General features: G+C 38.2%; 1 protein-coding gene across 1 annotated transcript in view; it reads left to right on the top strand.

Annotated features, from left to right (window-relative positions):
* SLC2A9 (solute carrier family 2 member 9) overlaps nt 1–16,157 on the top strand; it is a 78,058-nt gene that overhangs the window by 12,119 nt on the left and 49,782 nt on the right. Inside the window, exons 4-5 of the mRNA XM_071447340.1 lie at nt 448–572; nt 1,983–2,128. Of these exons, the coding sequence (XP_071303441.1) occupies nt 448–572; nt 1,983–2,128 (271 nt within the window). The remainder of the gene's footprint in view (nt 1–447; nt 573–1,982; nt 2,129–16,157) is intronic.

The following is a 16,157-nucleotide window of genomic DNA, read 5'->3' as shown; positions in this document are numbered from 1 at the left end:
TGATGTCACAGTTGGGAAGTTCTTGAAGTGTGAAAAACTGTATGTAACATTAAAGTGTCTGTAGTTATATCAGCTTATTGCTATTTGAAGTACATTCTTTGGGTTCTTCATACAGACATCTATCCAGAATATGCTTATTTAAATTCATGTACAGACCTCAGACCTGACACTTGGGTTTTAGGATGCATAAGCTGGCTCCTTGAGGTGCTGTTGTAGTACAGCTCTTTAGTTATCTGTTATGTTTTCTTTTAAACTGTGGTGTAGGGTTGAAACTGTATCCATGTGGGTATAGTGCTGTTTTTCAGAACTCTACACATCCAAGAGGCAGAGTTTGTTAGGTGCTTTTTATTTATAGATATTTAAGAATAATAGCTTAGTGTGCTCCTAATATAACCAGATTTAGCTGCCACAATGCTGGTTTCTACCTAAACCATCTTTGCCTTTTAGGAAATGCACATTGGTGCTTAATAACGTGTTTGCACTGGCAGCTGCACTCTTGATGTCCCTGTCCTTGCTGGCTGGGTCATTTGAAATGCTCATCCTGGGCCGCATCATCATGGGTGTGGATGCAGGTAAGCTTTGGTCACACTCTGCATGTCTGAAATGCCTGTGCTGTGCACACACTGCAGGTCAGCTTTGGTCACACTCTGCATGTCTGAAGTGCCTGTGCTGTGCACACACTGCAGGTCAGCTTTGGTCACACTCTGCATGTCTGAAGTGCCTGTGCTGTGCACACACTGCAGGTCAGCTTTGGTCACACTCTGCATGTCTGAAGTGCCTGTGCTGTGCACACACTGCAGGTCAGCTTTGGTCACACTCTGCATGTCTGAAGTGCCTGTGCTGTGCACACACTGCAGGTCAGCTTTGGTCACACTCTGCATGTCTGAAGTGCCTGTGCTGTGCACACACTGTCTCCTCTTCTCCCATTAGAATTTCCTTTACATCAAAGAGGTGTTCCAGGGACTAGCAATAGCCACACTGATTTCACTGGGACAAAATGGCACACTAAGGGCTGGAAGATCTGATGTTTGGAGGAGACACTGGAATGAATGCTCACCACTGCTAACAAAGCTGTTGTTTCCCCACCTTTCTTCTTCCAGCCATGGCAGAGTGTATTTGTTTCCATGCCATGAAAATCCCTTGACTAGGAGAGTGTATTCTGCTATTAACACTGCTTTTTGCTGTGCTTAGCACCTGTTGGATCCCGTGTTAATAACTGCAGTGCTAGGGAAGGTTGGTACTTCATCAACTGTTCCTAGAAATATGGTCTTCCCAGTTTGAAAGTAAACCGTGGGGGCACTGCAGCACCAGAATAATCTTGCAGCTAGAAGGAAGGGTTTCTGCTAGTTTTTGTCCCAGATTACCATCAAGCAATGAAACTTCTGGAGTTGTGCAAACATTGCCATTGTACTGACCAGGGTCATGCATTCGTTTGTTCTGTTCCTGGCTTTAAATAGCATTCCAACTCTTATTTTATATCTATTGTGAAGAGTTCATTGCAGCAATAAGCCTGTATTGAGAGGAACATCTGCTAATACTGTTTACAGTAAAAATACTCCATCTGACAATGTCTGCTCTGTCTGACTGATGCACTGGGCTTTTTTTCCCTTACCCACACCAGTGTTAACATGATTTTGCTTGCTTTGGGATGAGCAAATTTAAAATATAAAATCTGTTCTCCTGGAGATTCTCATCTCTGAGTAACCTTTGGTGCTCCACATCAAAAAACAGCCTACACATGTTGCTGTAGATCTGTAACAGATAATCAATCCCATTGTTATTAAATAGTGTGAGACTAATTAGACATGCAGGGAAAATAATTCATGTTATGTATGGATAGATATAATTCTGTTCCTTGCATGTTTTTATGCCACCCTTGTGAGCAGATTATCACTCAGGCTCCTTTCAATAGGAATTTGTTGCATACATGGCATAATAAATATGTTTTGACTTAATATATGGGTTTTGTTCTTCTTTTGTAGGCATTTCATTAAGTGCCCTCCCCATGTATTTGAGTGAAATATCTCCTAAGGAAATCCGTGGCTCATTGGGTCAGGTCACAGCAATTTTCATTTGCATTGGTGTTTTCACTGGTCAAGTTTTGGGGCTGCCAGAAATATTTGGGCAAGTAAGTATTTAACAGACCTTTTCTATGAAAGAACACAAGCATGCTCTAAGTGTCATATTTTCGTATTTTGACTGGATTATTCACAAAAGTGGAAAACAGAAGTATTTCTTTTTCATTTTGAAGCACTTTAAAAAGTAGTTTCCTCCATGTCTTCTACAAGCACATACTAAAAGCATGGCTAAGTTTGGTAGATGTGCCCAGCAGGTTCAACAGCTTAAATGGCTTGTGTATGTCCATATGCAGACCTCCTTCTCCCCCTTTTTTGATGTGCATCTAGTTTTTTAGTTTCCAGTTCCTTTGGACACCATGGAAATGCTTAAGAGTTTTTATATTTTTGATCTCTAATTTTCCAATGTGAGATAGAGCTGAAAAGGACTGGGTTAGAATTATTATAAGAACCTGAATAGGAAGACTCTTGCTTAGTGGTTATAGTGTTCCTTTTAGTGCAATCCTTACTTGCCTGGCTTTTAGACTAATTGATAGAAGAGCAGAGTTAACATACACCTTTATGGAAAGATTATCTATTCAGATAAGAGGTTGTCTTGCTGTCATAGGCTGAGATTAACTTGGTGGCCACTGGATGTCATTATTACTCTGAATAAATGAACTCGAGTTTTGTTCAGGCTGGCAATTGGAAATACAGAATCACACAACAGGTAAGGATGAAAGGCACCATGCTGGTCATCTGATCTGACCAGGTGCTTTCCATTCAGAGATGATTCTTCAAGGCAGTGTGGAGGAAAGGTCTGCAGCAATTCTCTCACAGTGAAACTTGAACTCAGAATCCCTTCTGTCAGCCAGAAAAAGTAGTAAGGAGTTGGAAAGTGAGAGGACCTTTTCCTTCTCTGTCCATCCAAAGGCAACTCCTCTGTGGATACATGATACCATCCTCCCTGACACTTTTATTTTTGCCTGACCAGCTTTCTTATTCTGTCCCTTTATTCTGTTCAGCTCTCCTGAAGGCAAATTATTTGATTCAATTTACCCTTTATTGAAGGACAGATTTCTCCCCTGCCTATCCAAAGCAATAGATTTTGGGAAAAAACTTAAAATGGCTTTTGTTGTGTGACTTCAAAAGATGTCCCTTCAATTAGCTTGGGAGCAAGTCTATTACAAACAAGTGTATGAAATTTCAAGGCCAATATGATTGCTTAGAGTATGGCAGCCCTTATGTAGCAGGAGGTTTTTTTAATTTGGGTTTTTGAAACATGCATACACTTTTAAAGTTGAGGTGTCATGCAAATTCTTATTTCTTGTTTTCAGCTCATTATTGCTGGTTTTACTTCTCTTCTTGGCTTCCTTTCATCACTGTTGTTGCTGCTACCAAATTATGGAGGTAGTGTTTCTGCTTCTACAAATTCCTTTAGTGTGAAGTTAATTAATATTGCACCATTAAAGACAGACACTGTAAGAAGAAATATGCTTTATCTACAGAATTACTTTTCTCAAGATGGGTAACATCAGCATGTAAAAGAAGCAAAGTTTTGGCTGATGTGGATCACAATATTTCCAAACAATTTATTGGAGGCATCTTGAATATTCTAGTTGGGTATGTGGGTGGGGTTTTTTTCTCTTAATTTCTCTTGGTTTCAGTCAAGCTAGGATTTTTTTTCCCTAGATTTGTGAAGTTCCCAATGAAACTCCTTCAGTGGGAGGTAGTTTTTATTTTGCTGGTCTGCAGTTGTTTGTTTCTTATCAGAATTTGTTATAAACAATACCACTTACAAATACCTGTCTTCTGTCATGGTTTCATAAGTTTTCTGATGTTCTGCTGAGATCTGTTATGTATCTATTACTTGTAAATTGAACAAATATCTAAGAGATTGTTAACCATTGTATCTAAGCACTGATGGTTTTGAAGAAAGGAGGGACAAAACCAGAGATGAGTGTCCTGCTGGAAGAGACTCTGAAAAAGGGATGGACATAAGAATGAATGGCTGTCAGCATGACTGAGGTCCTTCTTGTAAGAGGAGGTGACAGCAATATTGCTTGTGTGGTCAAGTAAACAGAGGGAAGGACAGGAACTGACTGCACCTTGTTAACACAAGAAACAAGGAATAGAGTGGCTTAATCTCAAAGACAATATAGCCACAAGAATGATTCTTTTAATAAATATTGTGTGAATAATTGCACACTGAAATTTGTCAGAGTGATGTTTGGAACAGACTCCCAGCTGAAGTAACTTGAGCAGAAAATTAAAATTTTAAATTGGAGCTTGATGCATTTATGTGAATTACATGAGGCTGTTGCCTTAAGTGGTTCTGTAGAAGTCTCTCTGCAGAAAAGGAAAGTGTTTATGTTGGCTGTGGGGCATAGTGTTAACAGGCACTTATTAGCAACCTAAGTGATGATTTCCTCTGTTATCAAATGCAAAAGTGTTTCTTTAAATGTGAAATTGTGATAAAAATAGCTCTAAAGCAATGAGTATTACTTGAGGCAATTCAAAAGTCCTTACTGCTTTTTGTATCAAGTGTGTTAAGGAGCCCTAAACTGATTTTTTATCAATTTTTCTTTTGTCAAGACTGGTCAAGGTGCAGCAGGAGGGATGTGGGCAGCCCCAGGTGCAGTGCTGAGGGGCAGTGTCAGCTCTGGCTAGGTTACTGCCTTAAGGCTGGTTGGCTGCTTCCTATTCCTTCACTTTTCCCAAGCTTTCTATTGAAAGTGCTGAGGATTGACAGTCTTCTCATTTCCTTCTGATACCTTTTCATGCCAGTTCTGTCAACTTATTCACATTATTCTTTTGATCAAGTTTTATTTATTCCTTAGTACTTTTCTGTTTCTTTTTTTTTCACCACCTTCTACAGTGTGCTTCCTCCCTCCTCCCCATATCACTTGTGATCTTTGTGTTTCAGATTAAACTTCATCTCCTCTAGTAACACAAGCTCTTTAATCTCTTTCTCACCCTGTAAGCTGTTGTCTTGAATAGTTCCTGGTTTAAATTCAAACCTGGGAGAACAAGATTATACAGCTAATCCAGATGAAATAATACTTAAAAAAACCAGAATTATATTAAATATTTCCTGGTTTTCCTGGGAATATTTTGTCTGAAGTATTGCAGAAATGCATTTAATTCTTTTCTGTGTCCTGCCCTATTGACATGAACTAGACAAACGTGACTATGTCCAATTTTTAAATTATAGTATTAAAGAGCAAATGGAACAAAAATTGACAATCTAATAAAGATTGTAACACCTAAATACAGGCAATTTTTTTGATTCTGGCTATAGAATATATATATAATATATATATATAGAATTATATATAATATATATAATATGGATAATATATAGATAATATATAGATAATATATATAGATAATATATATAGATAATATATAGATAATATATAGATCATATATATAATATATATATAATTTTATATATATATTATATATATATATATTATATATATATATATATATTATATATATATATAGAATTCTATTGTATTTGTCTCCAAAGGTGCTAATTTTAGAATGTGTTTCTTTAGTATGCAGTGCTTACCAAGAGTGATTATTTGAGAAAAGTTCCAGTTGTGATAACAGTCCTCTGCTGCAGTGACTTGATAATCTTACTTGCTTCCCACAGTCCTAATTGCCTCTCATCCAACAAATCACAGCTATGCTTTTTATTCAAGATTCTGATTCTTATAGGTCTGGGACCTGCTTCTCCTCACCACCCCAGCTGCTGAGAGCTGTGTGCTTGTTTTCATGTGCTTTTTTTCATGTGCTGGCATCTTGTGTTCTGTAAGCCAGAGTCCTGAACTCTTCAGGAAGCCATGGCATCTGTAGGTGACCACTTGGTGCAGGCCCACGGGTGTGCAATGATGTTATCTGCTGTAATGTGGGCACTGAATTATTGCTGCTGGCTACAGGATTATTTAATTCAGGCCATTTTGGGTTGTACAGCATGTGCAGCTTTCCATGTATCGGACTGAAGGAAAAAGATAATAAGATAAGGACAAACTATCTTAGACCTGGCACGTCTTCAGAAACTGCCCTTCAGGTATTTCTGTTCTCTCTGTTTCTGTGATTCTGCAATTGAATCACCCAGCCCAGCCTATTTTTCCTGACAGATTGCTCTTGCAAAGCAAAGGCCAACGCACTGTCAGCTTCAGTTTTGAAAGTTCAAATTTACACTTACTGTCTTGCGGAAATATTGTCTGGCCTGATTCTGACACATTCCATGTAACTTTAGGTATCACTCTAGCTAACTCATCTAGTTCCTCCTGCAGGGAATGTCGTGCTCCACAGGTTTTCCTTAGCATGGTAACAACTTCTAAACATTGTAAACTGTCTGACTGTCTATTCTATGGCTTCATGTTGTTTAATGAAGGTGGGCTTTAACTTTTCCCTAGATTATAGAGGATTTAATTTCTGAATCCATTTGCAGTAGTCACAGTATTCTTATTTTCAATATACATTGAGCTTCAATATCTCTTTCATCTGTGTATCAATACCAGAGAGAAAAAATGTTTCACAGTGTGTCTATTGATTCAGGACAGGTAAAGCTGAAACAGTTGCCTTTGCCATGCTTTCCTCAGACCTGGCTTGGAGCCCCTTTTCCTGTGCCTGGTGTGGCAGGCTTTGCCGAGCTGCAGTTGTTTTCCCTGGAGCTGGCCCCAGTGGCTGGCCAGCTCTGGCTGCTCCTCTGACTGAGCAGCTGCTCTTCCCATTGGTGCACCAATGGACAAATAGGTTGTTTTTTTTTTTTTTGTCTGTTTACTTCAGCAGCCCTACTTTAAAAAATTCAAGTGTTTCTAGGTCACACATGCAGGAGCTTGCCTGACTACATGGTAGCATTGTTTCCTAGTGGATAGCATGTTACTCTAAAAACTTTACTTTGCTTGCATCCTAAAATTCACTAGGGGAGCACGTCCTGAACGAATCCATTTGCTGTGTTAGTGTTTCAAGGCAAAAAAAAAAAAAAAAGGTAAAGATCCTGATGTGTCCATCTCTTGAATGCTGCAAGTAGAATAGGTTTGGTCATTCTGTTTTGAAAAGAGTGTAATCAAGCAGTACAAGGTACGGGAGTGAGCAACAATGATCAGATTTGGAAAGTGGCTTCTTGAGGAGAAAAATCGGGGTTAGACAGCTCTTAGGGGTAACCCCATGCTGGGGAAACACTCAAAGCCTGAGTGCATCAGAAACAAAGTGTACCAGAGAAGGTTTAGAATTTATTCTGAAATGACATGCTGTCTTTTCTAGACTCTTCTCAATCTTTCTTCAAAAGCACTTGGAATTTATTGCAAAAATCTTGTGTACATGGTTAGAGTTACAACTTTATGAATTGGATGCTTTGTCAGAGAAGACATATTAATTAGTCTAATTAAACTTTTTTGAGGATTTTTAGCAGCTTTAATGTATATTTGGCTAGAGAATACCTGTTTTTAAAAAGGCATTTAGCTGGAAATATGTTTGTGATACACAATGACACCGGCCAAATCGTCCTCCTCATAACTCATTATTTTAGCAAAGAAATTCTGTTACTGATATAAGTATCAATATCAATTTCTGCAGCAAATTGAGCTAAATCTGGAAAAGGACCAATTAACTCCATAGACACTGTACAATATGTCTAGTAAGGAAGCATCTTTGTGATGAGTCCCTTTCAAGTTAGTTTTTTAGACAAGTGAGCCTTGCTGAGGAATAGTTGTGATAAAACTAAAAACTTCTGTAGATGCTGTGTTACACTCTCATTTTCTTTACCAGGCTTCTTAAAATTATGTATTTGATGCAACAGATAACTGTGTATTTAGGAAAGTTTTTATAGGAGTGTTACATTTTGCTCCACCAAGGTCTTTTAAAAGTACTCCTTCACTTGCACAAAAACAGACAGTGATGGAATAGGTTGTACAGCCTGTGCAGTTGAAGGCTGTTCTGAAAATAAGCTTTGATTTTACTTGTCAAAGCTTCATTTCCAGCATGATTTTGCTTTGTTTTTTTGCTTTGTTTTTCTTTTCTTTTCCTTTTTTTTTTTTTTGATTGATCCTTCTTCCTAAGACTCTTGACTCAGATTCAAGGATTCCTTAAAAACTGTCAGTGAATTATAGATGAGTAGAGAAAGCAATTCCAAGTCAGTCTAGGGACCTAAAGCCTGCAGGTGGACACCAATGGCAAAATGGTCTTCTGGAGATGCTCTTGAAATGAATCTGACACATTAGCATGATAACACAAAGTATGAATCAACCAGTTTCTGAGTATTTTTCTATGAGCTCTTTTGTTCTGTGTGTTTATCTTCTCCTTGAGCCATGATAGTGACTATAGTTAAAGTCATTATTCTTTAATATACAAGTGAGAATTTCAGAGTATAGAACAGAGAGCTCTTGTGGCAATAAGAGACGACAGGTGAACTCTTGCAGCTTCATGCAGAGTGTTGGAAATTAAAGCAGCTTCTGCTCTACAGAATATAAAAAGGTGTTTGTACTTTCCATTAGGAGGACAAATGCCTCCACCAGTTTAGCATTTTCCATTTAGCATCACTTGAAATCCTAAAGTGTCCTCTTAGTAATAATTTCAAACATCTGCCTATGGGCTATGTAGAATAAAAAATGCCATAACATCTTCACTCTGCCTAGTTATATTCTGAAAACAGAGCGACCTGAAGCAAAGTCTAGATTGGAAGCCAGTAATTAGTGGTGTGGCCCAGAGTTCCAGTCCTGTTCAATATCTTCAATAATGACCTGGATGATGGTGGAGCTGTTTGTATCTGTAGAAACATGATGCTTTGTGGAGTCTATTTTAGTATATGGATTGCTAGTCCTTAATGAGTTCTTCAGAGCAAAGGTGAGTGTAGGACTTGGGAAAAATAGCATAGGAATTTTTCTCATCAGCTCTAGTTCCCAGTTGTGGGGGTTTTTGGTCAGGGTTTGTCTAAGTTTAGAGCAAGTGTTTGAGAAGGTGATCTCATAGCACTCCTGGGAACCACTCTGCTGTTAAGCCAGGCTTGCAAAAGGTTACTCCAAGTTACCCTGGTCCCTATTAATTCACTGGACTGCTGAGCTTGTACAGTATTTCTTAAAAACACAGAAGCAAAACTGCCTTATATTCATGTAGTAAAATACAAAACTGAATGAAAAGCTGAAGCCTTCCCTGAAGAGTGTTTTAAAACTTCTGCTAAGGATACAGGTGACACATTGGTGCTTATAAGTGGCTGCTCAAATTTTTAAGGGAATATTGGTAAGAATAACTCAGAGAAACATCCTTACAAAGAAAGGAATTTCTGGAGGGAGGGAGGGAGGAAGGAAGAGAGAGAGAGAGAGAGAGAGAGAAAGAAAGAAAGAAAGAAAGAAAGAAAGAAAGAAAGAAAGAAAGAAAGAAAGAAAGAAAGAAAGAAAGAAAGAGAGAAAGAAAGAAAAGAAAGAAAGAAAATATTTCAGTGCTCATTCAGATAGTCACTGATTTCAGCAGGTGTTTGATGTCTGCCTGCACTTCCTGCAAACTGCTACCAGACACACCAATTAAGAATTGCTTGAGGCAGTGATTTTGAAGATGGAAATCCTTTTTCAAATATTCTCAGTTCTTTTCTTCTTCTAGCCATGGGATGTTTCCATCCTCTTTTCACAGTAACACATAAGGCACGAAGTTTGTTACTGGTGAAGCAATTTCCAAGTCTTTTATCAAGGCACAAGCACTTCAATACAAGCTATGAGCTGCTGATCTGGGACATGAAGGCCACCTCACCCAAGGGTTGGTTGATCCAGGCAAAGGAAGATGCTGTGTAGGCACCAGGCACAGCCTTGGTGGGTCTGATAAAAGTGCAGAAATGCTGCCAGGACCCTCTGGGTTCTTGCATATTCATGGTTCAGTAGGACCCATGGGAAGAGATCTACTCTGTCATACCAGCCCTGCTGTAGGAATGTGGTAGAGTTGATAAATTTCTAATGGAGACATTTAGTGAGGTGCTTTGTTTATATCTATTGTGGATCAGCTGAGATTATGTATTTACTGGAGATCATAAATCAACTTTTTATCGGTTCCCTGAGACAGACACAACAGTATTTATTCATCCCTTTTCTGTACAGAACTCATTAAGTAATGCATGGGAAAACAGCTGTGTGTCTGCATGTTTGCAAATGAGTTTCAGTCCATTAAAGTTGTGCTGTGAGGCTTCAATTCCCAAAGTTGTAACAACATATGGCTGATGGGCCATTTGTAATATTGAAATGTTGCAGTTTTGCATTTGGGAAGGACAGCATCTTACAGGAGAGGAGTTGTCTGAAAGTGGAAGTGTGATTATGGAAATAAGAGCACTGTGGAGATAGATATATAATTTAGACTCAACAATGAACAAAAGACTTAATTGCAGAGCATCTAATGTTGGGATGAGAGTTTATCATCAGTGAGGACTCCTACTCATAGACAGTGAAACAGTGCTCACCTGAGTCTTGAGAAGATTCTGTGTAGCTGTTCTCTGCTGAATTAGGTCAGTTGGAAATGCAGTAGACAAGCTTTCCTGGAAAGATATCCTTCAACAGATGTGAAGGAAAGAAAGACATCAAAACACCATGGAGGCTGATAGCAGTTGCTGATCATTTTCCCCTTATCCACTGAAACATAGTTAACACATGTAACTAAATTTGGAGCATTTGCTTATACTAATATTTAAAATGTGACTTTCTGCTACTTTATCAGACTTAAAAAGGTGAGGTTTTTTCACTTACTGTAGTTGACCTAACAACAAATAGTATCTGTTTATAAAACTCATCTTACCCTGTGTAAGTTGGACTCTGCTTCAAATGTTTAGAAGCAAATGAACATTTCAGATTTTCCTGTTTCCTTAGTGCTTGAGTATTTGATAATACTTACAAATCTGTTATTAAGAAATAAATCTAAATAAATTTGACCTGTGACTTCCTTCCAAGTGTGTTTCTCACACTGGGGAGATAATCACCACTTAAACATTTTTGAAGGTTCTTAACCTTCAAGATTAACATTTCAGTTTTACTTTCTATTATACATTGTAAAACTACCCATTATTGCAAATTCATGTCCTAAGACATAAATTTATCCTCTACAAATTAGGTATTAATGCTGTGGTATGTTGGTCAAGCCCTGTAGGACAGCATGCAGTTATCATATTGAGTAGGAGGGTATGTTTTCTACTCTTGAGTACCTTTGCTTTTGAAACTACTGGCAAAAGAAAAAAAATGGGAGATATATTATTGATTAGTATTTTGAGGGATTTTTTTAAACCTGAAGTAAATGTCAAGTTAAAATTAATTGGGTTTTTATTTTTTTTAAATCCAAACCAGATTTTTTTGTCATTAAAAAAATGTTAAGATGAAATATTCAATAATTTCCATTGTTTTTAAAACAACAAATGTGCTTTGGGTGTTTTTATGTTTGTTTTTCTCTTAACCTTAATATACCTTAGTCTAACTTTCATAACTTCAGTTTGGCAAAATATAATCAAATAAAAAAACATTTGCATCTAATGCAATTTCTAGATGCCCTGGAGCACTTATTTTCATCTCCCACTACAGTCCCAAAAGGATGCAGGTCTCTGGATTTCCATGTGCTGCATCTGCCAGTCCCACAGGGACATCTGAGGTACCCAAGGGCATCAGAATGATAGTATCTTCTCATGTTTAAAAAGCTGAGTCTTAGCCTCCTCAATTATTTTAATTTACTATTTTTATATTTTGTTATTTATGGATGCTAACCTGAGTCTAAATGCATCACTGAAAGGAAGTTCTGTCAGAAATTTTGTCTAGCTCCAGCATACCTCTAGTATTTCTTCCTAAATAAGCTCAAATATATTTGCTGGCTGCTGATAATAATCCTATGTGAAAGCTTCCCATTTCTTATCTCTGAACTTTTTGCTTCTCTTGGAGATGAATAAATGGGGACAAATTATGCCATATAAGGGTGCAGTAAAAAGTTAGCTGTTACTCCAAGAAAAAGCTGCACAAAAAAACCATCTGGGGAACTTGTAACAGATCCTTTAATTCTCCCTCTCAATACTTCCATGATCTAACATGCCATTTAGTGAAGAGAAAATCATGGGACTCAGACACCAGACACTTTCAAAGCTGTTTTAAGTTCTCAGTACTCAGTAACAAAAATCTCCTGCTGATTTCTGTGAATTTTACATCAGACTTGTACAGCCTTGAGTCTGTGATTTTCTGTACTGATTATTACCTGGGAAGATACTGATACCTGAGTAATCTTCTTGTCAGAGTTATAGCTGTAGTAGTGACCTGTAAAAACACACATCTGGGTACAGAACAGAGGTGAAATACACATATTATCTGAGTTGCCTTTGTTTTAAGCAGGAAGGTAAGCAATTTGTAGCTCTGTTATTGAAATATATTTTGACAAACTGGGTTACAGAAATGGTCATGCAAAGAGAAAATTGTGTCCAGCAGGGATATAACTGTGAGATTAGCATCCCCTGCAGCCAGAGGAGACTGTAGAGCAGTGCTTGGAGTGGTACAAAGAAGGTAGGAGGAAGGCAGTTGTTTTGCACCTTACTTGAGCAGCTGCTCTGAAGCCTGAGATGCAGAAGTTCTCTCAGCTGCCACATGATCATCACCACTGTGCCATAGCCTTGGCTAAAGGAAGAGAAGATAGTTCTAAAGCTAGAAATTAGTTCCATCTCAGTGCTTTTTCAGTCCTTGGCCCCAGGCCAGCATGGTTGTCCTTTACTTTTAGGAGTGTTTTATGTGGTGTGGTAGCAGATTAACAGAGAAATGCTGAACTTGTGCAGTATTCTGGGCTTTGCATGCCTAAGTAAATTTTCCCAGTCTGTTCTGAGCAGGGATACAATTTTTTTTTTTTGTGGGGCAAACGGAATATTTCTGATATACATTTTTTGTGCCAAGTCTGTACAAGAAAGGACAAAATTCAATTGCTTGAATATGAGCAGATAGTTTCATCTTGATGCCCTATGGTACCTTAGGTGTCCCTGTGAGACTGGCAGATGTGACACAGAATATCACAGAGACCTGCATCCTCCTGTAGCTGCAGCAGGAGGCTGAGGCAAGATGCTCCAGGGCAGCTAGAAATTAGACTAGACTAGATGTAATTATTTCTGTCTGTGTGTGTGATTATATTTTGCAAAATTAAAATTTTAAAAGTGTTCTTGCTTTTTATAGAAAATGAAAAATAAGAGACTACCAAATCACTATTTCCTGGTTATTTTCAGTATCTTGCATTGGATGCCAGAGGCTTTTGTCTCTTTGTTCCCCACAAAATGGGTAAAATATGTCATTTTACACAAGAAAGTTATCCAAAAAGGTAATTTCTGTTTATAAGTTGTTCATCACTGCAGTAAACTCATCACAACCACATCCCCAAGGAATTAATTCCAGAAGAAATATTTAAATGGTGACTACTTAATAGTAACTGGTAAATAGACTTGCTCACTGAAATCACAGATCATCCTGTGCACTGAGTGCTAAAAAGGGGAAAAGAGTATTTATTTTGATACCATCTCCTGCCCGTTTCAGGCAGCAGAGGTAGCCAAGCCCTTGACAGTGCTGTGAGGCAGCATGGTGGCTGCACAGGGATGCAGAGCAGGGCTGGGGAGTGCCCTGTGCTACCCCATGTCCAGCCTGAGCCTGGGAGAAGGTGTTTGGGGTGTGGGCATTCCCCTGTGGCTCTGGAATGGACAGGAGACAAGATGGGGGAAGCTTACCTGGGAGCAGCTGGGGTCAGGATGCTCAGTGGGACATGGGGATCTCCACAGCACAGAAACCCAGACTCTGGGCAGAGAGCAAATGAGGACCCTGACTGTGCAGTAGGGGCTGAGTTGGGAATGGGAGATTGTCCAGATTATATGTCCAGATATGTCCAGATCATGCTTTTAAAATAAATAGATAAAAAAAAAATTAAAATCTATTTATTAAAATAAAAGAGGAGAGGTTTAGCACAGATGTTAGGAAGAAATTCTTCACTATGAGAGTGGTGAGACACTGGATCAGACTGCCCAGAGAAATTGTGGATGCTCCAGCCCTGGAAGTGTTCAAGGCCAGGCTGGAGAGGTCTCTGAGGAACCTGGGATAGTAGAAGGTGTCCCTGCCCATGGCAGGGTAGTGGAACAAGGTGATCTTAGAGGTCCCTTCCAACCCATTCTGTTTCTCTGATTCTGTGAAATTTTTTAGAGGGAAACAAAGAGAGTGAAGCCTGTCACAGTTGCATATTTCCTTACTCCTGTAATCCATCTTATTCAGGGTTATTTAATTGGCCACACTAAATCTTTCAAAAAATGGGTGCCCATGTCCAGGGCACTACAGCACTTCTTCCCAACCTCTGTTGCATGACCTTGCTAACAATTCTCTTCTCCCTTTAAAATGTATCTATATGTACATTGTTTACCTGGTCTGTGTTGAGAGTGTCTTCACATTTCATCAAAATCTTCCAAATTGCTGAGAATACTAAATGTAACTGGTGTTTAAATAGATTATTGAGTTTGATAGGGATAGTTCAGCTGTTAACAGTGCCTGTTGACATTTCTCCATGCCACTTTCTTTTCCATCTTTTGATGGTTACAATAAGTTCCATTTTCTGCATTTTAGCTGATGATTTTCTGAAATGGCAACATTTTCTTTACTGTATTTCAGTGCACCATAATCTTGTTTCATTTGCAGCTGATAAATCCATGCCATGCTTTATCTCCCTCCCTTCCACCCAATCTTCTGTCTCTGCAGCTTTGCACTTTATTCCATCAACCTTTGAATGAGTCTGTGGTTGTCAAACTTGCTCTACTGTTTAACTGTCTTTTGTAAATACATCAAAGCCAGGTTTTTCATGCTCCAGCCTAAGCAAATATCCATAATGTGACAGTTTAAAATGAAAATTTTACCATCTTGACATGTTATTTGTACCAATTCTGAGCAGGTGATGAAATCAGGTCCCCTGTAATTAAAACATTTCATGCTCTTTTAAATTTCCCTGAAATAAAATGGGATGTAGTTGTTTTCATTTCTCCCAGCAGTGCCTGTGTGCTTCTCCTTACTGCTGACAATTGAGGCAAAGTGCTTTAAGTGTCTTCTCAGTCACCTACACTGTCTTTTGCCTTTAGCTTATTACTGCTTCTGAGCACTGTCCCAGTGTGTGTCCTGTTCTATTCCTTCTTAAAGAGGTTATGAAACCCTCCTTTTGCCTGCTTCTCTTAGTTCTCTTTAGAGGGTCTAGTTCAACCTGATTTCCAGCAATTTAATGAATCCTTTAAGCTTATATTACTCCTACTATTTCTTTTCTGTAGTGGGAGGAAGGAGTTAAGATTGTATAATGTAAATGAGGAGAAAAGCAAGTAGAGCACACACTCCATAATGTTGAATAGGCATGAAATCTTTTGAAGTGGATGGAGAGGTTTCCACTGGCTTCAGTGACTTTCTGATTAATTCACACCAAATGGCAATTGGGAGCATATTTATGAGCATTTATGAGTATTTCTTAAGGTTTTAGAAGTTAGCATGATAAAAAGTAAAACAGAAATCTTTAACAGAGGAAATAAAGGAAACTCAGTGTGTTATGTGGCAAAAATAAAGGGCTTTTCATTTTAGTAGCAGGGTTTGCTATTTATTGTGAAGGGTAATTTCGGAGTCTTGTTCATAACTTTTTCAAAATAATACTCTCAAGAAGAGTTATTTGAGATAAATGTGACCAACTTATAAACCATGCACTATAGGAGACTTTAAAAAGAGTGTAAGTTTATTCCACGTTAGTCTCCATAGGTAGGAGGACAGAATGCTGATAATAACAGTATACAAAAAATACTTTTTTTCCTTTAAGAAGCATCCTTGACATGGTGGAAAAAAACTTTCAGAAAATATGATGGGCTGATCAAGAGTAACATTTTTATCTGGATATATAGTCAAAAATTATAACACCCTATAATTTTTTATATGGTACATAGCAAAGAGGTTTATATTACAGGAAATTATTCCAGGCAGATATGGAACGAAGGTGACAAGTTATACTGCCTGTTTTCCTAAATTACTACTACAAAGCAGTACCCACTTTGATTATATAATTATTGACTGGTTTTAAAGACTGAAACTTAGTTTTCTAGTTTTTAAAATA

The sequence above is a fragment of the Agelaius tricolor genome, unplaced genomic scaffold, assembly GCF_023055355.1.
Source record: "Agelaius tricolor isolate 1412-34295 unplaced genomic scaffold, bAgeTri1.0.p SCAF_24, whole genome shotgun sequence".
In the NCBI taxonomy this organism is placed as follows: Eukaryota; Metazoa; Chordata; class Aves; order Passeriformes; family Icteridae; genus Agelaius; species Agelaius tricolor.
The sequence above is the reverse complement of the archived record's forward strand: the minus strand, read 5'-3'. Positions and strand labels throughout refer to the sequence as shown.